We start from the raw sequence: 22,180 nt of genomic DNA, 5'->3' as shown, positions 1-22,180 counted from the left end.
AATTTTAGAAAACAGCGAGCAAAACAATCAATACAGCAGGTCTCTCATGTTTTAAATCTAAAAATAAACACCAGCTTTACTCTCTTCTGTTTTTCTTTCCATCAAATTTCAGTGTGTTGGCATCCCAAGATGCTATACAGCTACGCATCTTGAATTTGTTCAGATGTTAGTATGTTCTTAAATTGTCTTCTCGGGATTCACCTTTATTTTTCCTAGACACTTCTATACTTCCAGTCTAAAAATAGGACATTCTCTAGACCTACGTCCATCCCCTCATCTTTTTCCTCAATGCTAGTAACTAATAGGACTTATCTATCTCTTCTGATAAATATTCTTGTCCCTGCTTCTTCTTTCCTTGTTATTATTTTCCATATTCGTGAAATGTCGAAAATGTGATCTTTATCTCTTTTTGACGTAATTTTTATCTTTCAAGACCCTTTCATTTCACCCTTACTTGTTTTTACCTGTTACAAGGCCCGCAAGACTTTCTACCTCTGTCTCGCCTTTCTTATTGTTTCAAACATGCAATCTTCTGAGCCTTGGTTTAGGCATTGTACTTCTATTTAATGCAGTTTATTGTAGACTTGGATTTTGCCTCAATCTTTTCATCTATTGCTTTTTAATCTACACTCCCCTCACAAAAGTATTGCACCACCTTGTTCAAAATGGTGGCACTTTTTTCAATATTTTTACAATACAAAGCATTTGAATGCATGAATTGGGTGAAATAGGCACATTTTATAGCAAATTTTGGCAGCCACACAACAGCTTCAATAAATTGACGTTAGAAAGGTAGCAATTTTGTCTTTTTTATTTCACCATGTTGACACCAAGGGACAGTAAAAGACATGAAACTCGACGCTGAGCAAAGTTTTGCAGCTCAAAATTCTTACAAACGAAGAATAATGAGAAATTCACCTGCGTAAAAGGAAACCATTTTTACAACGATTTATTTCCGAACATGAAGAATTCAAGTTTTTCCGTGGCGTCGTTCAAGTCCAGATTTGTACATCGTTGAAAATATTTGGCTTCGTATGAATAACATTACGAACCATGATTTTAAAGGTTTTTGAAGAACCAAAGAATCTTTAATTAAAAGAATTCTTCAGGTTTGGAATGAAATTCCACAATAATACATTGCCCAATAATATGCAACCAATTCGAGATGGCATAAAGCGGTTTCAAAAGTTCATAGCTCCCGTCAAAATATTAAAATTTGAAACTGTTAAAAGATGTTTTGAAACTGTAATTCGTGAAAAAAGTACTCTAGAAAGATTGAAGTTTTGATTGGTGGTTGTTTCACTTCCGACACATTCCCCTTCGCCACTTAAAAACAATCAATTCGCGCAACAGTTGCTTCCGATAATTCTTGCGCCATTTTCCCTCCTTCGAGGTGGTGCATTACTTTTGTGAGGGGAGTGTACTTCCTTGTGGTTTACCAGCCCTGATGGGTTTCTCACTTCTGTGTAAGTCTCTTTTCTCGTCCATCGTCCGTAATAGGAATCATAATTGGTTGTAATGAATCATGTCGTTTAAAAAATCCAAGCCTGAAGGAAGTAACATTGCCATTCTAAAAGCTAAATTCTTATTAAAGACTTGACGAGCTAATTACACATTTCGACCAATTTATGGCCCATAATTTATTTTAACGTGGCCATCCTCTGTATCTGGAGATGACTGCGAAGCTTTTACCTAACCATATTTCACCTTGGAGTCCATGTTGATGTGGGATCCTAACAATATCCTGGAATATCCCTAAAAAGCAACATCTTCATCAAACTATTCATCACCCAAGCAATTAAGGTTTCACTTTTAAGTACTACGAAAGCTCTGTGTCTGACTACGCTCAGCACTTGTGAGTTATCTGAGTTATCTTTGAATAATCTTTATCTTATAACTCAATAAACACGGACTTCGGGCTTACTGGAATCTTGCTTCAATTTAATTTTCTTGAAAAATACCTTTGGACACATATATGACGCTATTGTTACGAATTACCCACCTCTAAAAAGGTTTAAAAGAATGTTTGAGGTAAATAATATTTTCCTTTATAAGTGATAAATAATGGAAGAATGCCCAACGTATTTTGCTGGTCATTAAAATTTCTTATTAGTTGGACTTCACAATAGATTTATTGTTACGTATCCATTCGGAAAATACGCTAATTCTTAATACTTTCTCGATCATAAATGCGCTGCAAATCCTATAATTAATGCTGAACGGTTGACTGACGGTGCAAAGTGCCTTCAACTTTCTTGTGACAGCATTACCAGAAATTCATTCAACTCCAACCATAAAAGTTGTTCAAAATTCTGTTTTCAAGAGTGTTGGCTGTGATATGGAACTGGGATCAAAAGAAAAAGTTGATCGTTGTGGTGTCTGCAAAGGCGATGGAGGGTCTTGCAGGGAGAAATTTGTCGCCAAGATGCAAAATCCAGCTGCAATATTTGTTAATGTGACTGACCGAAAAGCCAACAGAACAAAAAGTTTCCACAACACTGGCAATGTCACTGCATTTATCAATGCAACAGTAGCACACAATATGACGGACGCTGGAAGTCGTTCCATTAACGAAACAAATAAAAACACCACTTATTTTGAAACTGCAAAGACAAAAAGTGGCAACGTTAACAATTCAACAGGTAATAATGATTTTATAACATATAAAAAGTCTCAGAGATGTATAAACAGATACAAAAATTGTCTTAGCTTTTCATAAAAATCTTTCTAATCTTCAATGTCATTTTGGCTTACTGCTCCTACCTTCATTTCGCTATCATTGATGCCAAAACCTTTTTGGTTTAATTTGTTCGGCTACCAATGCTTTACCAACATTGTGTTATTTTTATTTGTTCATGAAAGGAATGCTTAGGTTGACAAAATTTTAAACATTTGATAAGCTTCGGCGCTTATAACCAAATGGGCTTTTATGGTCATGCTTTTAAGCCAATTGTAAAGTATCCAGTTCTTTGTTAACTTCCCAGTTTAAAATTTGGGTGGATTGCTTTCACATGGGCTCCGACAAAGGTTGAAAAGTGGGGGGGGGCAAGGGAAAATTTAACACCCCTAAGCCCCCGGCCAAGGTCCCCCTACCAAGGCCCCTCCCCCCCCCCCCTTCGTCGGAGGCCCTGTTTCATATAGTCTTGGGTCTGAGTATTCATAGATTTATCACATGTGCTGAGTCATACTGCTCAGGCAAGCAATATCAAAATGCTCGGAATCAGAAATATGTTTTTCATTTAAAGGTGTAGACCATTTACTAAATGCCCTTCGAAAGCTGAAAGCTTTGCGGAAATTAATGAAAGCTGTACTGCAAAAGAAATGCAGCCAGGACGCCAAATGTCTTGAAAGGTACAAGTTCTTTGATTTAAAGCACAAAAAGTCTGAGATCACTAGTCCAAAGTCATTTGAATGGGTAACGGTTTCAACAGGATGCAGTGTTACATGTGGCATAGGTACGTGTTTTGGCGTTATGATTGCTTGTTTTGCACACGAAGTACAAAACATTCATATATTCCAGTAGCTGTAGTTGTTTTGTAAATGTATACCTAACGAATTTCAAACACAGTAGATACATTCTAGTGCAGTTCTTTTACATAATGATGCAATTTTCGCAAAAGCAAAACTAAAACATAACTCATGAAATATAGGGCAAATGTTATTGTAGTTTAATTTAACTGCCTGCACAGATAATTTAAAACATTCGCTTGCTATCTTAGTCTTTTCAGCTAAGGGACAGGTTACTAACCTCCAATTAGCCAAAACAAGAAACCATTCAAGGTTGCCATTTTGCCTCTAAGATTTTTAAAAATATTTTTTTCACTTTTGCTCACTATCAACATGCGGTGGGTAGCAGGTTTTGTCTTGGAATTGTTAAATCATTTCTCAGATATTCAATTGCTCTTTTAGGAACAAAATCGCTATATCCTGAATGCCGCCGTGTGGACGATGGTTCTCCAGTGGGACTCAAGTTTTGTAGCATGCTTCCTAGGCCAGTCTCCAGGGTGCGTGCCTGTAAAATGCCGAGCTGTACTGCTAAGTATGCACTTACATAATATCATGATATGTACTGTCAATCATATAAAGGTCTCATAATGATGTCATGTACTGCCAATCATATCTTTTTCTGTCGGTTATACAATTCCCTCCTAATTATATTGATTACTACCAAAATAATTTGGTGTCGATCGTATAATTTGCTGGCGACCATATCAAGTCCTGCTAATCAAATACCCTGCCTCCACCAAATAACTCAAATGCTACCAGTTTCATACTATGTTAAAGTAACTTACAGCTGTTGATATCTTAAGTTTTCTTTTAATGGTTCAATACTAAGTAATATCAGGAAGTATCAGTAATTACTTTATCAGTTATCAAGCTGGAAAACGAATAGACGATTAAATAAATTTGGGCAAGTTATTGCTTATAATTCCTCTCCTTTACAGAATAAGCAATAAAATTGATCTCCAAGTTCTTTTTATCTATTTGTAGGTGGGTTGCTAGTGACTGGCAATCTTGTACAAAATCTTGCGACGCAGGCATTCAGTCAAGAGAAATCTTCTGCATCAAAACAATTAGCGAAGAATTCTTGGTTCCTGACAGTTTATGCAATTCTGAGAAAAAGCCTGCCGCGAAACGAATCTGTAACAAGCAGGCTTGTCCCTCCAAGTGGATCACAGAGCCATTTGGAAAGGTGCAATTTTTATTCATTTTTTGAATAATTTTTTGGCGGTACAGAAAATACCACTTAGAGCTTTTTCGTCTAACCATCTTCAGAGTACAAAACGTCGGAACAAGGGTCCGAAAGAACACGACGGAAAATATAAACCCAGTTGTGGATATTCTCTTTTGTGCATTAGAGAATTGCATCAAGTCATAAGTCAACTGGTGAGAAGTCGTAAGAGAAGGTTAAATATTCTTTCTGTAAGCTGGCCTTTGTCGTGTGATGGAGCAAAGTCCACAAACACTCAACTTTTGAAAAATGTATCAATTTTCATCTCTAAAAAAAACTTGAATATACCTTCCTAAAATATACGATCTCCCTTTTAAAAAACCGGAGCACGCTCTTCTCTAACAGAGCTTAAAGGAAAGTGAATGTGCTGTTGATATCGATATACAGCCACGCGTGCTTGGAAAGCCAATATGAGATAGAAATGCAAGATACAACATAACAAAAACATATATTGAAACAAACTTGAAAGCTAATCTATGACTCTAAGGTGACTGTGGATCGTATAATTATAATGATTGCCAAACAGCAACGACGTTTATAACCCACAGGTATTTGCACTAATCTTTATATTAAAATGCTAAATATATCTAACCTTTTTTACTGTGAAAATATCAAGGAATGCTGGTGAATTTAGCTCTATTTGAAAATGTGCTGCAATAACATTCTCGAAATGTTCTGTTTATTGTGTAACATGACCAATACGATGCTTAGAAAGCTGCTTGATCATGTATCTGTAGACCGAAAGCTCGATCATACGTAGTAAACGGATGCTAGTTGCAACGGTTTTCACTTTCTGAAACACGCAAGGAAACATGCGAAAATGCTTCCAAAATATTATTTCTTTCGTAATGGATAGGATCTCAGACAAGTTAAGTTAAATCTTTTGAAGCCAATGATTGAATGTAGGGAAATTGAAAAATGCATGATTGTTATTTCTTTTATAGCAAGTAGGCCTAAATAGCAGATCCTGAAACAGTTAAGATTCACTCAATACCATTGATGAAATAAAATGTGAGGATTTCAAACTCCCTTCCCTTATGTCACCACCGTTTCACCAACTTGATTATCTCTCTGTATCATTATGCTACTGACACCAATTTTTGCACTGACCGTCCGCTTTTATTAACTTTGATTTTGAAAAGAAGAGCAATGTAAGAAGATGAAATTTTTCTCCATGCATAAAGTATGACACACAATCGACCATCATCAACGGAAGCATTTTTTGAACAATTTCAACAAGATCAAATACTACAGCATTTTATTTTTTCTTTCTAGAGAGACTGTTAATATGTTTTCAAATTAGTCCCAATTGCTCAAAGCCTAGATAAACGATGAAAGAAACTATCTAATTTTTTGCTATTTCAGTCTTAAATAAGCATTAATTTAGCACTTTCTCTAAGTTTACGAATAGCAAAGAACCTCAAATCTCTTTTATGTGCATGTACATCTCTGAATTTGTAAAATTTATATGAAACTCAAAAAAATGATTAAATGATGAACTCTATGTTCAAGATGCAAATTTAACTAGAAGTTATCTAAAAATCAAATTTAAACACATACCTTTCGCAAATTTTCGATTTCGATGTGTTCCTGCTTCTAGTTGGCCATGTTCAAAGCTTTCACTGTAATATTTTTCTTCACGTGCAGTGTTCTACTACATGCGGTAGAGGAGTGCAGCTACGAGAGGTATTTTGCAAATCGTATGTTCAAAACACAGGATTTGCAATTGTCCCTGACAGTCGTTGCAAGCCCATCGAGAGGCCGCAAAGAGAGCTGATATGTAATGCTCATAATCCTTGCCCTGGAGAAGGTTTGTCTTATCAGTCATGTTTTCATCGCTCCATGAGATATGATCATGAACACTGAGACTCCAGTAAAATAAAGCTAAAACTTTGTTTGAATGCATTTTATCGTTCCTGATTAAGAGCACTTATCTTGTAATAACAATCAAAAGCTGAAAACTTTTGGTAGGTATCCTTTGAAAAAGTTAACTAAATTAACTAATATATTGTAAATCGGTTACTTGTCCACAAAAAAAATGAGCAATTAATCATAAGGAAAGTTTTTTAAGCAAAAATTTACAAATATGGCTTAAATTGATACTTCTTATTTGAAAGCAAATCGATTTTTCTTAGAATATTTATTCCCATTTATTCCTAAAATGCCTGAAAAATGTTTGTACGCTTCACACAATTTCAAATATTTTAAAATATTTCAAATATTTTTCAAATATCAATAGTTTCATCTCCCTCTCAAAAATTTTGCTTATTTATTGTAAATGCTTTGGTGCTGTCAGATTTAATAAAATCTATGATATTTTACTCTGGAACCAACACTGTTTTGGTGCAAATGTGATGTCGGTCTTTTCTACCGTACGCTGTCACCTTTTTGAGACAACTCTCAGAATTCATTTGGTGAGAATTGCGTTTATTAATGTACTTCTTCTTAATTATTTTATTGCAGGAAATTGTGGTGGAAATATTACTGGACTACATGGTAGTTTTTCTTCGCCAAACTATCCAAATCACTACCCAAATAATAAAGAGTGTTTGAGTCAAGTTACAGTTCCCGATGGGAAAGTAGTAAGATTGCAGTTGACAGAGTAGGTTTCCTCTTTACCTTCTTTCATCTTTTCAATTACATCTTTCTTTTTCTTTCTTTTTCTTGCTTTTCCTTCTTTACCTTTATTTTCGTCCCCTTCATTTCTTTTTTCTTTCTGATTCGCCCCTTTTTACTCATCTTCTACTTTTTCTCTTTCTTTAATTTTTTTATTCTTCTCTTTTTACTTTATCTTTATCGCCCTTGTCTTCTTATTCCTCCTTTTCACTTTCAATTTTTCACCTTCTTTAACTTCTTCATTCTCCAGTTTCATCAACCAACTCTGTCATTAGGTCAGGCGAAATCTGCTAAGTTATTATGTTTTGACTTTTTCATGACCATTTTAAAATTTCTTTCTAGAAGGAAAAGTTTTTTAGATTTTTTTGATCAACCGGGCTATTCCCTTAACTAGTTTGCCCCATGCAATAGATGAAACAAGATAAAATGGTGGGAAGGTAAAGCTCTATCGAGTATCTAACAATGGGAGTGCATTGATATTACACTGGTGACTAAGTATTTAACAATAGTGACCAGGATATGACATACCAAGAATATTGATTCAAATAAAGTAGCTCTTTTTAAAGAAAGACCCTTCAACATAACATGACCAATTCTCAAACTTTTCGAGCGGTTATGAAAATCTCCAATATTCAGGATAACTACTGCACTTAATCCATTCTTAAGCTGGACACGAAGCTTTATTTCGTTGAAATCGTAAATATAAATTTTAGAACAGCTGCAATACCGATGATTGTTACAGTTCTCAAGGCAAAAAATGCCTTGATAATTTTGTCTTTGAATATAGCTTGAAATTGAATGGAACAAGGAAATCAGAGTCTGCCTGTGAAGGAGACTTCTTGCGCATCATTGATGGGAAATGCGGTGACCCTGTGGTTAAGTCATTTACTCTTTTCTGTGGCAATGAAGTTTCAAACGCCTCCATCGTGTCAACAACTAACACAGTTTGCGTCAAGTTCTTTTCCGATGACTATGGAACAAGCAAAGGGTTTTCAATACAGTATGTAGCCATTGATAGTCCTGGAATGCCTTCAAAGATCGTTGGTGAGTCCGCTCTTTTGGGTTTCCTTTCTTAGATACCGTAGACTTTAATAAATAGAAATATCAAGACCGAAATCATTTACCACCCAAATGTCACTATACATTTTTTGATATAAAGTTTAGAGCTAACAAGAAAATAAAAGTTTTCAGATTCCATTAATGCAATACCAAGAAGAAAAATGGCTTTTGAAAGCATTTTCAAATATTTTGAAGAAAGGGTATAGATTCTAGAGAAGAGCTTGTATTTTGTAGCTGCCTGTCATTTTTCTTTTTAGATTTGTCATGCTTATTTACTATCCTTATAAAGCTGATATTACTGCATCAAAAAATGCAGCTAAGTGATACTAAGTGATACTTTCTGAATGAAATGCCAAGCGTGTCTTGATTGAGCTCGCCTTTTTGTGTTCGGTTTTATTGCTGTAAAAGAATAATATTTTAATATTTGGAATATAATCATTTTTGATTCTTGTTTTATTTATGAAATTTGCTGTCAACTTATTACTACATTAGGAGAAAAGATGTTCGATTGTTAAAGTCGGAAAGACACTATAAATCCGATCATTTTTATGAGCATCAGACGTAAACAATTTTTTATTAACTTGACTATATATTGCAAGCTTTGCATTCTGTCATGCCAATAGAATACCATTCGATGCTGAGTTGATCATAGAGGAATCAGTTTGCTGGTTACATCCAAATGAGTGTGTTTTAAACACCTTGCAGTGAAATTCGTGTGAAACATATCACGATAAAGTCTGGGCATCAGCATTTTTATATCTGTTGATTCTCTATAACCAAACTGAATCAAGATGAATCTAACAAATTCCTTTGTCAACTTAGAAATGCGTTATTCTATGACCAAGCATATGCACTGAATAATATCACATCAGATCGTCTCAATACCAGCAGCGCTTAAAGAATATAGAATCTTCAAATCGACTTATGGATCACAATATTTATCGCGTATTTCTCAACTCTCTTTTCTATTTGTTAAACTCCATCTCAATATTTTAGTAACCTTTAATGTTTCTAAACCCTACATAGTTTATAGTTCCAAAAACATTCCAAGGAAAGAAAGCAACTCTTGTTACTGTTGATAGGAAAGGCTTCATTTCAGCCATTCTCATATCACCATCCTTATGCCCGTCCTGGCACTTATATTTATGCTTTCTATTTACATTTATATTCATTAAATCAAAAAAGTCAGAGCTATTATTAATCTACAATAGGATCAGTTCTTTGCTTATTAATATTGCTGCAGACAGAATATTAGATAAACACCCATGGCTGATAATACGCACAACCACAACGGAATTGTTGCAACATTAGCTGCATTACAGGCATCTCCTTCGCAGCAGCTAATTTCGCATTTTGAAAACTGCGATGTGCATTGCGGCTTCACGCGGCAATACTCCTCCGTAAAGCAATCACGTCTGTATGTCTCCACAGCTCCCTGTTTGGTATAGAATTTGCCACATCTTGTCTGTGGCCAAACGCATTCTTTTGTCTTGAGCAACTTGCATTTGCTCCAATCCATGTCACTTTCACAATCCCAACAGTTTAGTCCAGCTGAATAATCAACTGAAAATAAACAAGAACAATTTTAGCATTCGTTCAGTGACATTTTTAACTACATTTTTCAAGAACATTCTTTTGTGACCTTCAATTGGAGACATCCTTGCAGGGACGTACTTTTAGAAACGCTCTTCATCTGTGAATAGCACGTCAGCATTATATTCTACTTTTTATGCTCAATTAGTCGAGCAGTAAAAATTGAAGAGAAAACTGAGCAAACACAAAGAAAAGGAGATCCCGTGAGTATCTTGGAAGCGGACATTAAAAGGCAACGAAAATATAGTTAAACTGTTTGAGATAAATATCATTCAAATCTCTTTCAATTTCTAGTAAATACATGTTTTTAAGGCTTCTGGAAGCAGGGCGAATGCTTATTCGTGAAACCGGGATTCGTATACGTCAAGTAAATTTTATTTAGGTCTTCCAATGAATTAATCGAATAAAGTGTAATTTCTGCAAAAAAGTGAGAATTTTTAACAAGCTCCAGCTTAAATAATTAGGTTTCTACTGTGTTATCCAGTTTCAAGGTGTTATTTAATCTCAAAAAAGTGATATCAAATTTGTAGACATTGGACAATACATTTAATTTCAGGTTGATGGGAAAGTAGCTCTGTATCATAACAGATCTGATAAGCAATTTGACGTAAAAACATTACGACACAATGAGTTATTCAGGCTAGAACATTGTTTGGGGAAATTTGTGACTAGAACCTTTATCTTATTCCTTGAATTGAAAAGTTGATTACAATGTTGTCTATGAAATAAGATTTCAATTTGCTTTTAAAATTGAATTCAACATGCTTTCCTTTTAACGTGACATCAAAAAGAGATATCAAATTCAGTCTCAGGTTCCAGTCGCTTTGCAATTCCCAACCCCTTTTCTTTAACATCCATGTATTTAGAGAAGTCGATGCAGCAATACATTGATCTTTTGTAAACTCGATAGAAACAAGGAATAGAATTCCCATTATAGAAGCACTTCAAACGGTCCTATATTATTAAGCTTAAACCAAAGAAAAGTCTCTTACTGACAAATACATGAATGTTCCCATCATTAGCAATTCTAGCTAAGAAAGATTTTAGATGTCTGATACTTCTCATTCCTCAACAAATTTGTGAGGAACAAAACATATTCCTCAGGGTAATGACCAAAGGTAAGCAGTAAATCTATATCTAGGTGTGGATCGAAAAAAAATATAAGAAGAAGGGTGCGATTGATTGGTTCCTTGTTTTCGACCAATCGGTGACCTCTCAAATCTATACAACAGTACTGTAGAATGTTATGCTTCCCCTTATCCACGCAATCTTCAATTTTGCAGTACCAGAAGTTATTTAAACATACCTCTGATCCATCAGACATAAAGCCCATCCAGAGTTCCCAGTATAGCAACAGAAAACGGCATTGATGTTTTTTAAATTACGTCCTCTATACTTCTTTACATTTCAAAATAAGAGCAAAAAAAGTATGTTTTTGAGAATTTTAAAGATGTTTTCAAATAGCTTGGGTAATTGATCGAGTTTGAAACGCGAATGTCTCTATGGGTAGTAACTATGGTAGCTCAAAACACAGTTAAATGACGCATAGGATTATGAAGGGTTTATATTAAAGATACTGTTAATAGTAATGTCTTTGAAAAAGGCTGAGGACAAGCTACAAACTTACCTTGCAAAAATAAGAATAATACAACGATAATGGACTGCATTATATTTTGTTGAATTTGTGCTGATGCAATATGGAAAGTTTTAAAACTGTTCAATGAAGTCAACTTTTAACTGTTAAACCACGCTCAACTGAAAACCGTCTTTGCCTCACTTTGTTTCTTTGAGTCACTCAATTTCTCTATCAGCAGTTTTAAAATTCATAGTTGATGCACAAAAGGGACAGTGCTTTATGATTTCTGTTTTCCTCCCACCATTTGCTCTGAATATTTTCATGCAATTCTTTTGGAAAAATATTTAGTACTTGCTGATGTAAAAGCTTTGCAGGTGGCTATTTTGTTCTTCCTTTGTCAATCATGCATTCAATTCTCAGATTTTTCAGCTTATTTTACGGGTTGTTTCGCAAATGATGTATTCAAATGTTAATCAAGCCCTAATGCCGATAGCACTGTGAGCCACAGCATTGTACTGTACAAAAAACATTGTGCAGCATTGATGACATTTTTATGAAGTTTACACGTCCCACCAAATATAACTTCATGATTTTAGCTATAAACATGATTTTCGCACTTTGTATAAAGCTCTTTGATAGAGGTGGTTATATAATCAAAATTTATAGCAATTTCTTAATCCCACATGAATCGCACTGAAGAAGCTGAAGGATCATTTTTTACGTTTTTATCTCTAAATTAACAAATAAAACTGATGACCACACTGCAAAATTAACAATAATAATCTGTAATATATTTTGGTCTTGTTATAGGTTTCTGTGTTGCAAGGAGTACAGCAATTTTATTTTCAATCCAATTCTTTTTGCAGATATCTGCGATGCAAACACTAAGCTCATTAAAAGTTCATTTGGTGCCCTGACCTCACCCAACTATCCCGAAGCCTATCCTGCCAATGAATACTGCAAGGTGACAGTCTCTGCAATGGACAAGAGTGGTTTTATTATAGCCATGAAAGGTTTTAACGTAGGCTCTAAAGGGTGAGTTTTGAGTATCTTTAAGTACCTGACATCAACACTAATTATATTAGTTTGAGTTTCACCATCAGCACTCAATCATGTCCGGATGTTCACGTTTCTTTTCTTAAACAACCACCCTATAACCTAAGGCAAAGTTTATTTTAAAATAATGATTGAATAAAAATCTAATCAGAGTTTATTGATTCGCCCAAATTAATATATGTTGACTAGTCTCTGTTGGCTTGCTTCTTCACGTTCTACTTGTACCTGTTTTTGCAAGAATTTTCCCAATACTGTAGATTTTTATGTAATCCTGGCATTTTTATTTCGAATACCAGGGTACAATGTATTGTTCTATAGCATTTCTATTCCATTTGCTTAAAATGGGGGTATTTCTGGGCTCGACATAGCGTGGGTCTCACGTTCCTTGGCTGAATGAATGCAAAAAACATTAAGTTAATAAACCCAGCCTTGCTAAAGCAATCTTTAAAACCTTTAACGTTTTAGATTTTATTCTAGCACTTTCCGTGTTGTGATTTTTTTGTTTTAGAGAGAGCAATCAATGTGAAGATGACTTCTTGGAATTCTATCACGACGGGATTTCAGAGAAGCTATGTGGAAGACAGGATACGCAAGAAGCAACGATTAAAAGTGACTCTTTTACACTCGTTTTTCGCTCAGGAAATGCAAAGGTTGGAGGAACGGGTTTTGTAATGACATTTATCACAAAGAAAGTCTTGCGATTGCAATTAGCGCAAGTTAAAAAGAAGAAACAAGGTACCTTATAAGTAATTATGAATCATTTCTCACTTGGGCAATGTTCTTTTCACAGATCTCAATAATCTTTCATGAAATATACTAGATTGCGTGCGGTACAATATGATACTATAATAACGATTGATGTAAATAAATTGTACGTAAGTAAAAAAATTTTCTCTTTATCTTAGGCTTTAAGCAAATGAAAAAGTCAGGTATTCCCTGCCTAAATAAGCTCTAATAATCTTAGCTTCAACTTGGCAGCAAGTTGCTTCTAAATCATTTTTTCTTGAAATGTTGGAATGTTTAGTTCTGTTTTTGGCAGTTTAAAGGCCATAATGCTATAGGTGTAAGCCCCTTTTGAAATAATTGCATCAAGATTAGAAATTAGATGTATGATACTTTATTCATAAACTTAGGCGTTGTTTCTCTTACAGAACTTGCATACAAGCAGAAACACACCCCGTTGAAAACTATTGTCCTCCCTGTTGTCACAGACAAAGCAGCAGCTAGTCTTAATCCGGCAAAAGGACATGGACAAGTCTTGGTCGAAGCCTGTAAGTTTTACAATCGATATAAGAAGAAAATCCAGGAATATCCCACTTAGATTGATAATGAAAATACTAAATACATCTAAATGATTTATTCGTCAGTCTTAACATATTTGCATGTTGATAACTAGATTTGCATGTATACATGTATAGGACAGAGGATTGTATACACGTACAACTCAGATTTGTGTTAGTCTAACTAATCGCTCCGATAAGTTGAGTACTTTAGACAGCCATATGAAAATTATGATAACATATAGAAAACAGAACATAAATCATATAAAACATAAAAAATATGCACATATATTTACATGTACCAGTTTCTGAGACCTATTTTTATAAAAGAGTTGATTCTTTGCAATTTACCACAAATGTTTTGTTCAAAGTGACAAATCTAAAGAAAAGCAATATAAGTCAACAAAGGCAGAGCAGTTCTGGAGATGCCCATGTACTTAAGCATATCAACAATCAGGCAATGTTGACAAGTGTCCTCAATATTCTTGGTGGAGGTGGGTATCCTTTTGAAGAATAATAATTTATCAGTGTTCAAACTTTGATGAGATAATTCGAAAAAACAACGGTCCTTAATGTCGTTTCTGTCAAGTATGAAATTTTCCAGTGGTTTGATTTGTCAAAAATGTTCGATTTCATTTAGCAAAACTGTCGAATTCAAATCTTGTTTCTTGAAAATTAGCATCAGAAGCAATTAATTTTTCCAGTATCTATTGTCATAGGTACATATGTTGTTAAGTTTATTTTCAAAACATTACCAGAGCATAATTGGCCTATCATGGAATTTATATAAAACAGCAAACTAATTCAACTTGTAGTGAAGATAAAAACGTGAGGCTTAAGTGTATCTAAGCATAACAAGAATTCAATAACAAATAGCATATTATAGACCTAATCAATGCAAAATATTGGGCCTACGGAATTGAGAAGTATGAGAGGTTGCACAAATCAAGAAGCTTATAGACAAGGAACAGATGTCTGAGTCAGACTTAAGATTCACATGGGACTTTTAAGATTCAGCATGTATAAAGTACTAAGAATGTATTTTCTGGTCGCTCGGAATGAAGAACATAAATTTTTATCTCAATTTTTAACGTAGATAATCAATGGTATGCCAAGAACCAACCATAGAATTAGTAAATAGGTGACATCTCAAGCTAAATTTCAGATGAGGTTGATCAGTCTGTAAATGAAATTAATTATGCTAATTTTTTAGATATTTTTGCTTAGGTATCGAAACAAAAGAGTCCAAAAAGCAGCAGATAACTCACGTGATCAGTGAAGCTCAAAGGTATGGTGCGGGACGCCAAATGGCACTTGAAGACTACACAAAAGCCGGTAAGTATTATCATATTCTGTTGAATTTTGATATTGTCAGTGCCTAATCACAGGAAATATAACTATTGTTCAAAATTTCTTACTAGAAACATTGCCAAAGGATTAGGTATATGCAGTTAATTAGATTAGGTATATGCAGTAAATTCCATTATTTCTTTATGTTTTGATGTTCCTAGGACTTCCTTGTCCTTTACCTGATTTCTGTTAAATATTTCTCTTGCTGCAAGGCCCGAACAGCGTGAGCTCAAACCAGTGCGTGTCTGTCAACTGTTGTGAGAGGCAGCAGTGTTATGTAGTGTTATGTACTACACCAAAGGAGCAATGCTACAAGATAATCTGCAAATAATAAATGTCCATTCTGCATACCCAATCCGCTATTTTGGAGAACTTTGTATTTATTTTCCAAATTGTTTGATTTTGGATTTTTGAAAAAAAATTAAAACAGTCAATTTGCTACAAAATCATTATAATGTTTCATCTCTACTGCAAGAGGAGAACTATTTCTGTATAAACAGCAAAATCTTATAAGTACGCTGCAAAATTTTTAAGATATGGTTCCAATCAGGAGACTGTCAGAGCAATTTTGTACCTTAATAATGATATCTTGTATGGACACACACTCAAATATTCCAGCGACTGATGTTCAAAATAGATTTTAAATGTAAATACACTCTAAATCAAGTGACATGATGAATTTTTCTTTTGATAGTTTCTTTAGAGTCTTTGAGAATCTTGCAGCTTGCATACCCTTTTAGAAAATGAAGTAACTTTTGTTTGAAAAGACTCAACTGAATAATATGCAGATTGATCCAATTTTCAAAATGTTTATTTTCTGTGGCTCTTTTGTTTACTTGGGCTCTTCTTGGAGCCTTTCAACCGTTGCATGAGCTTTGTAATACAAAGAGTGCCGGGCCAAATGAAAAATGCTTCAGTATGTATTCACATTTTTTTCAATTTAGAAGTTTTATTACTCTAGCTTTCTAGATAGGCATTTATCTAGTTTATTTACATCTTTATATGCCTCTTTTCTGAGTTACTTCAAGTATTTATTTTTTTGCTTTATATACAAATAGGCATATACAAAAAAGCTGGGGTTCCAAATGCAAGAGTAAACAGTCAAAGTTTGAATTTCTATAAAGGTTTGAAATTCATTATTCTTTTTGCAACTGCAAGATAAAGAATCCGTAACATCGGCCCCCTCAGAACTACACCAAAGTGTGTTTAGCTCTGGTTAATTTGGCATCGATCAATGTGCGACTCGTGGATAAAACAGTTATTTTCATGAGATAAGAATATTCTATAGTGCTCAGTATTACTTTTATTAGATGCACGTCTTCAAAATACAGCACATACGCACTTGATGGGTTCTCTCTCTGAAATTTTCACTGCTGTTCTGCCTAGGATGCCTGTTCCGAAAATAGACTCAATAGCTTACAGAAAATACGGAACAGGCTGCGAACAGCGTGACTGGTAGCGAACACAATGCTCCTCTTACCTTTAATTGCAGAGTCTTGACTTGACGTTGGTTAAGGACATTCTGAATTCTATAAATCACTACTCGACCTGGTCCTCGATTCCCTTACTGATCTAGCTTTCAAATACTTTCTGACGTTACTAAAAGAACTTTAAGACCAACAAACAAAAGTTCAACATTTCTTTGCAACAACAAGGGAGGGGGGTTGGGGGTCAGAAATCCTTTTTTGTTTCGTGGCGGTAAACTATGGAATGAGCTAAATAGGGAAACCAAACTGTCAGCCCCCCTTAAAAACTTTCAAGAGCATCCTTTGACTTCTATGATCTTTATTATTTTTTGCGGATTTTCATTTTATTTTCGAACGTTTTTTGTTATTGAATGCTTTTATCAAATAATTCAGCTTGCAAAATAGTGTTATATTTTTCTGGAAGCTCGTGCAACTTGATAAATAGTATAAAATGAATGAAATAAACATATTCATTTTACTCTTTTGAATGAACAAACAATAGATAAAAAAATATATCTCAACAATATAAGTCAAGATTGAGCCTGTGAAGTATTTTAAACAATAGATTGTTATTTTTAGGAAAACAATTAATAGGACCTAAGCCTCCCAACAGAATTTTCGAAAGGAACAAACAACCCACTCAATTACTATTAAAAAAGACAGTGAATCCAATGCTTAGTAGAAGAGGGTGGAACAGACAATTGTGGAGTGAATATTGGAAGCTTCTTGCTGAGCGTTATGCGAAAGAGAGGAGCTACATTTACAGACAGTTTATGGGTAACATACATATTTATATCATTACTTTACGAAAAGCTGCCCATGACGCAGCTTAATGTATTGCATGCCAATTCAGTTTGCTAATATGACCATCAAGCTTCCACAGTTTCCTTCACTAGATCATGATATAGCTATGGTTAGTTAAAACTTTATAGAAAACTTTTCTATAAACTTTGTTTCTGATACACCCTCTTTAAAACAGTTTTCTGCCATCATATTTTAAAATTCAACTGGTAATTACTCAGTTCAGTTTATGGCGTTTAATAACATGCGATAAGCTAATTTTGCTTTACTTTTTTAGCCACTGTTTCATTCTCCTAACTTGCCTTTAAAAAATATTTGCATCTGCAATTTTAGAATAAGATGTTGCGTTTAAGGCTTTTGTTTCCAGATGATTGTTGAACTGGCTGCATAAAAGATTAAACTTTTGCCACCAGAAGTCAGTTCTATAAATTATTGACTTGGTCTTTTGCAGATATAAGAAAAATTACAAGAATGAGAGTAAATTTATAAAACACAATACACAAGAAAAAAGTTACAGCATTAATAAAACTTTAAGTCTTTGAATATTAGCACATTTAAGCTTGGATGCATCATTTATCATTAAATGTTGGTTTAACTTGAAACCTTTTTAATTGCAATTTCAGTGTTTTCATAACCCTTAAAAACCTGATAATTAAAAATATATTTATTATAAACAATCACCAGTAAAAAAAATATAGCCTTTAAAACACTGCAACTATAATTAAACTACTTGAAGCCCTGTGCTTGAAATTTCAGGATGCCCACGCCAGGACACCATAACATGTGATACAGCATTGAGGTTCACAAGATGTGAAGCTGACCGTACTTGCAAATACAACCAAGCAACTCAATGCTGCACATCTTCCTGTCCATATGCACCATTTGTCTGCATTTGACCATGACATCATAACTACAGGACCTTTTCTGGTCATTTGATCATGTGTCTTGCTCCATAGTGACATTCAGATAAGGCTTGGCTAATTTGGCTGCAGAACAGGCTTGGTTTCAGAACACAATTAAATCTCAACAAAATTAACAAATTATACATCATATACATCAAAGAGTTTTCAAAATTTTAGGGACTTTCCCCTACATGAACGCACAATGCATACAGTAGGCATTTTTATTTGTGCAATAACTATATTGTGAATCATATATTTTGACCAATTTCCTTCTTCCGGGAATTAATAAATACAAAAATTACTTTCATAAGCAAGTTGTAGCAGAAATTGTAACCAAATTTTATGGTGGTAGAGAAATTAAATTTTGGAAGATGCAAATTCCAAAGGGCAAGTATTGGCAGATTTCAATTTTGCCCCTCACACCAATAACAACAATCTAAAAGTTCAAAAAATAAAAAATACCTAGTTTTGAGACAGTATAATTTCACAAAACTTAAATTAACAACTTGTTATTGCTATTCATAAATACACAGTTTTCTATAAATATTACATCAGAACTTTAACCTTGGCCACTTTTCTGTTTTCTATGATCTTAGTTTTTGGGCAATACATCTCACACCAACTTCTAGGCAGCATTGGCAGGCCTGCTTCACTTTTTGCATGAATTACACCAAGTTCATTTTCAGCAGTGGTCAATAAGTATGACTGGGCATCTCCTAAAGAGAGTACTTTAGCTAAAACAATATCCCCAGGCCTAAAAGATTTGCACATTTCAACTTTGTCTATCTCAGTAGCTCTGACATCTTCTCTTCTGATCATTCCTCTGAACACATCTTTTAAAACAACTCCATTCACACTGAGAATTGCTGCTTTGCAGAATCTTGGTGTTGTGTTTACAATTTTGCAAATTGCAGGAGAACCTAGAAATAGAGAAAAAATTATTTCTGTAAACTTCTGTTGATAAAAGTGTATCCTAATTGCAGATTCAAAGAAATTTCTACACACATTTATTGTGAGTTTTAGAGTGAATTAGTTTTTGGCCCCGTGTGCAATTGACTTTGACAATCCCGATCTAAAGGAGGAGTTTAGATGATAAGTGAAATGAATAGCACAGTAATTAAAAAGTAAACAAGTAAACAAAAGGGAAAAACAAAAATATTGCATCATGAGTGCAGACCTCCCCAAATAATTTTGTGTGCCTGCAAGCACAAACTGTTTTGCAAAGGTGTCTGCAATATTTTTTAAATGTAATGCGTAGGAAAAAAATTATTTAAAATAAGAGACATAGAAAAAAATTTAATGACGAATCATACACAAATGGAAAAAATAGGTCCTGTAGGCAAACTGATTCCTGTCTAGCATTCTATTTGGGAATGCTAGTAGTTTGTTTCCTCTGGGAAAAATGACAACGATATAACATTCAGTTTCATTTCTTTTTCATGAGTCACTTTTATTTTCAAAGACCAGTAAATTTTTGAAAAGAATGAGGATGGTTTTATCAACAAAACTAGCATTATAGAGTCAACAAACTCTAGCTAATGACAAGAAGGGAAATCTGGCCATTACTTTTTCATTCATTCCAAAACATTTGAAGTGATTGAGTCCTTAATTTCATTCGCAAGCCAAACAAAATGACAGTCAGTTTTGTTGCTTGATATTGTTTGATACTATAATTAATGATACTTTTAGCTGTTTTAATGTTTGTACCATTTACAAGCAATCACAATTTCTATATCTTGCATGCTCCACCCAGATTGGTAGTTTGTTCTGAATATTTGTACACAGAAGCCTTCACTCAATGACTGATTCATTTGATCGCTTGTTGAGGCAATACAAACAGAATTAATAATCACAACATGATATTTGAACATCTTGTTCTTGCTGTTAGGAAAATCTATTATTCTCTCTTTGCTACATAAATCACTTTCACAAAGCAGTAAGGCTTGCTTTTGTAGACGTCAACATGATTTTAAATTAACTAAAGGCTTTATGATCTTCAAAGTTTCCTTCTTGTACCCACTATACAAATTGTGTGATAACTCAGATTCATTTCAACCTATCTTCGCCCAGTCACATTTCATTATCCTTAAGGTTTGATTGGTTTTACTAATACCACGATACGTGCCTCTGGGCTTCAAATCCCTGGTTTGATGGCCTAGATCTTTCTTTTTTCCTAGTATCTTAATCATTTTATTCAAAGGAAGAAAAACATCTAGTAATATTCACATGGTGAAACTTTTAGCTGAATTTTTCTTTAAATTCTTAAACAATTCGAGACTTTTAAAAGACTACTTTTACAGATGTGCCTGCAGACGTATTCTGATCAGCATGGTTTGCTTGCGACTGCGAAGCATGCGTTTGTGTATAAGGAGGACTGGGGCTGATAGACTTAAGGTAAGTATAAGCAAATTGTTTTTTAGATTGTGTTCCTCCAAATTAAGTTTTGATCATCAGTTTAAAGCTACAACCAATAGGATGTGGTCCAGATCATTTGCATATTGTTGGCATAGAACTAATTACAGATTCATCAACCACAATCATGGTCATTTATTATGGACCTTAGTGAAAACATTTACATATCACCATTTGTATTACTTTGTAACATTCAAAATAACTAGCAATGGAAACTCCATAAAAAAATTTGCTGCAAACACTATATATGTGCTGAGGGTTGTTAGCCATTATTAACTTTCTGGAAAATTATAGCTATATCATGACTAGAACCATAACTCACTACTGCACTATAGGCCGAGAGCCTGTCACAGATCTGTTATCAAAACTTAGTTTCTGGCAGTCTTTTACTCTTTAAAACCTGTCTTATAGAAGCAATAACACTTCCCTCACTGGGCACCACGGGAGAAATGTTGTTTATTTGACCACATTTTCCCAGCTAATTATCATCACCCTGAACAGCCAGTTTTCAGAGTATGGTGGATTTTGATCTAGATCTTGGATCTGCTAACAGCTGGGCAGCCTAGGATAAATAATATGAAAATGCCAGGTGTACCAACACTATCACCTTTCCAAGTATATGCTTTTTAGAACTAGCTTTTAGGTGCAAACACAGTGTATCCATTCCTGCATCTTGTGCGTGCAGATGACATACCCTCCATGGACTTTATCATTTCCTTGGCATACTAGTGTGAATTGAAGAAAAAATAATGTGTTGGTGTTAAGGCGGAGGGATTTGCTGCAGTTTTTGGACCAGGGTATGACGATTGATAGTTTCTATTTTGCATTGAACCATAAAATATTTTGGTGTTAGCATTGAGATGTAGAGCCTTCGGTGCAAGTTTATAATTTACCCACCAATATCTGGTGCGAGGTTTACATGGATTCCACACTCACTGGCAGAGCAGAGGGTATCTTTCAATCCTGCTTAAAGCCGTAAATCTCTTTCAAATGATGTAGTTATTTCAGGTGAAAAGGGCATAAAATAGATATTTTCCAAGAAAACATTACAGCCTTTTCAAAGTAATAAGTTGCCTCACAACATGTTTGGTACTTCTTATTCACAAAGAATATAAAATTCACCTATTTCTGGCACAAATTGACTAGATTCCTCCAATCGTGTAATCGAGATTTTAATTCTCTTGTTAGATGTATCTTGTAACGTGCTGGTTCTTTTTCTTCCAACCAGCTTTGAATATATAAAGCCTCCTCGCTTGTACGTTCCTTGACCAGGCTCATAATCTTCTAAACTGCCAAGTCTTTCACCCGGCACTGCAAAGGACTCAGTCATTTTGAAA

The 22,180-nt window shown here is 34.4% G+C and overlaps 3 protein-coding genes across 4 annotated transcripts in view; 1 reads left to right on the top strand and 2 right to left on the bottom strand.

The window, feature by feature from the left end:
* LOC135693720 (A disintegrin and metalloproteinase with thrombospondin motifs 18) overlaps nt 1–18,425 on the top strand; it is a 34,964-nt gene extending 16,539 nt beyond the window's left edge. The window contains exons 17-31 of the mRNA XM_089111100.1: nt 2,324–2,642; nt 3,246–3,455; nt 3,910–4,039; nt 4,492–4,693; nt 6,380–6,542; nt 7,196–7,334; nt 8,136–8,392; nt 12,443–12,611; nt 13,141–13,367; nt 13,784–13,903; nt 14,284–14,406; nt 15,140–15,247; nt 16,321–16,386; nt 17,308–17,505; nt 18,286–18,425. Coding sequence (XP_088967226.1) covers nt 2,324–2,642; nt 3,246–3,455; nt 3,910–4,039; nt 4,492–4,693; nt 6,380–6,542; nt 7,196–7,334; nt 8,136–8,392; nt 12,443–12,611; nt 13,141–13,367; nt 13,784–13,903; nt 14,284–14,406; nt 15,140–15,247; nt 16,321–16,386; nt 17,308–17,505; nt 18,286–18,425 — 2,571 coding nt within the window. The remainder of the gene's footprint in view (nt 1–2,323; nt 2,643–3,245; nt 3,456–3,909; nt 4,040–4,491; nt 4,694–6,379; nt 6,543–7,195; nt 7,335–8,135; nt 8,393–12,442; nt 12,612–13,140; nt 13,368–13,783; nt 13,904–14,283; nt 14,407–15,139; nt 15,248–16,320; nt 16,387–17,307; nt 17,506–18,285) is intronic.
* LOC148959056 (UPAR/Ly6 domain-containing protein cold-like) lies at nt 9,325–11,929 on the bottom strand. The gene is made up of 2 exons (XM_089111102.1): nt 11,628–11,929; nt 9,325–9,970 (listed from the first exon to the last, which is right to left on the bottom strand). Exons 1-2 carry the CDS (start codon nt 11,665–11,667, stop codon nt 9,636–9,638), a joined length of 375 nt encoding a protein of 124 aa, XP_088967228.1. The 5' UTR covers nt 11,668–11,929; the 3' UTR covers nt 9,325–9,635.
* Nucleotides 18,381–22,173, bottom strand: LOC135693727 (exosome complex component CSL4). 2 transcript variants are annotated; one of them, XM_065212282.2, is made up of 3 exons: nt 21,966–22,173; nt 18,996–19,351; nt 18,381–18,515 (listed from the first exon to the last, which is right to left on the bottom strand). In XM_065212282.2, the coding sequence occupies exons 1-3, from the start codon at nt 22,171–22,173 to the stop codon at nt 18,507–18,509; spliced, it is 573 nt and encodes a 190-aa protein (XP_065068354.2). In that variant the 3' UTR covers nt 18,381–18,506. The 2 variants fall into 2 exon arrangements, with proteins under 2 accessions (XP_065068354.2, XP_088967227.1); XM_089111101.1 differs by lacking the exon at nt 18,381–18,515 and having other exon boundaries at nt 18,978–19,351.
* Nucleotides 22,174–22,180: the final 7 nt, after the last annotated feature.

This window comes from Rhopilema esculentum, chromosome 11 (genome assembly GCF_057945365.1).
Source record: "Rhopilema esculentum isolate cy_ngs chromosome 11, ASM5794536v1, whole genome shotgun sequence".
NCBI lineage: Eukaryota > Metazoa > Cnidaria > Scyphozoa > Rhizostomeae > Rhizostomatidae > Rhopilema > Rhopilema esculentum.
This window is presented reverse-complemented; position numbering and strand designations above follow the sequence as displayed.

Coding starts and splice junctions, on each gene's coding strand:
- LOC148959056 (XM_089111102.1), bottom strand. CDS start 11,667: ATGCAGTCCATTATCGTTGTATTATTCTTATTTTTGCAAG. Junction 9,971..11,627: donor ATTATTCTTATTTTTGCAAG/GTAAGTTTGTAG, acceptor GTTTATTTTCAG/TTGATTATTCAGCTGGACTA.
- LOC135693727 (XM_089111101.1), bottom strand. CDS start 22,173: ATGACTGAGTCCTTTGCAGTGCCGGGTGAAAGACTTGGCAGTTTAGAA. Junction 19,352..21,965: donor TCAATTTGTGCCAGAAATAG/GTGAATTTTATA, acceptor CTCTATTTCTAG/GTTCTCCTGCAATTTGCAAA.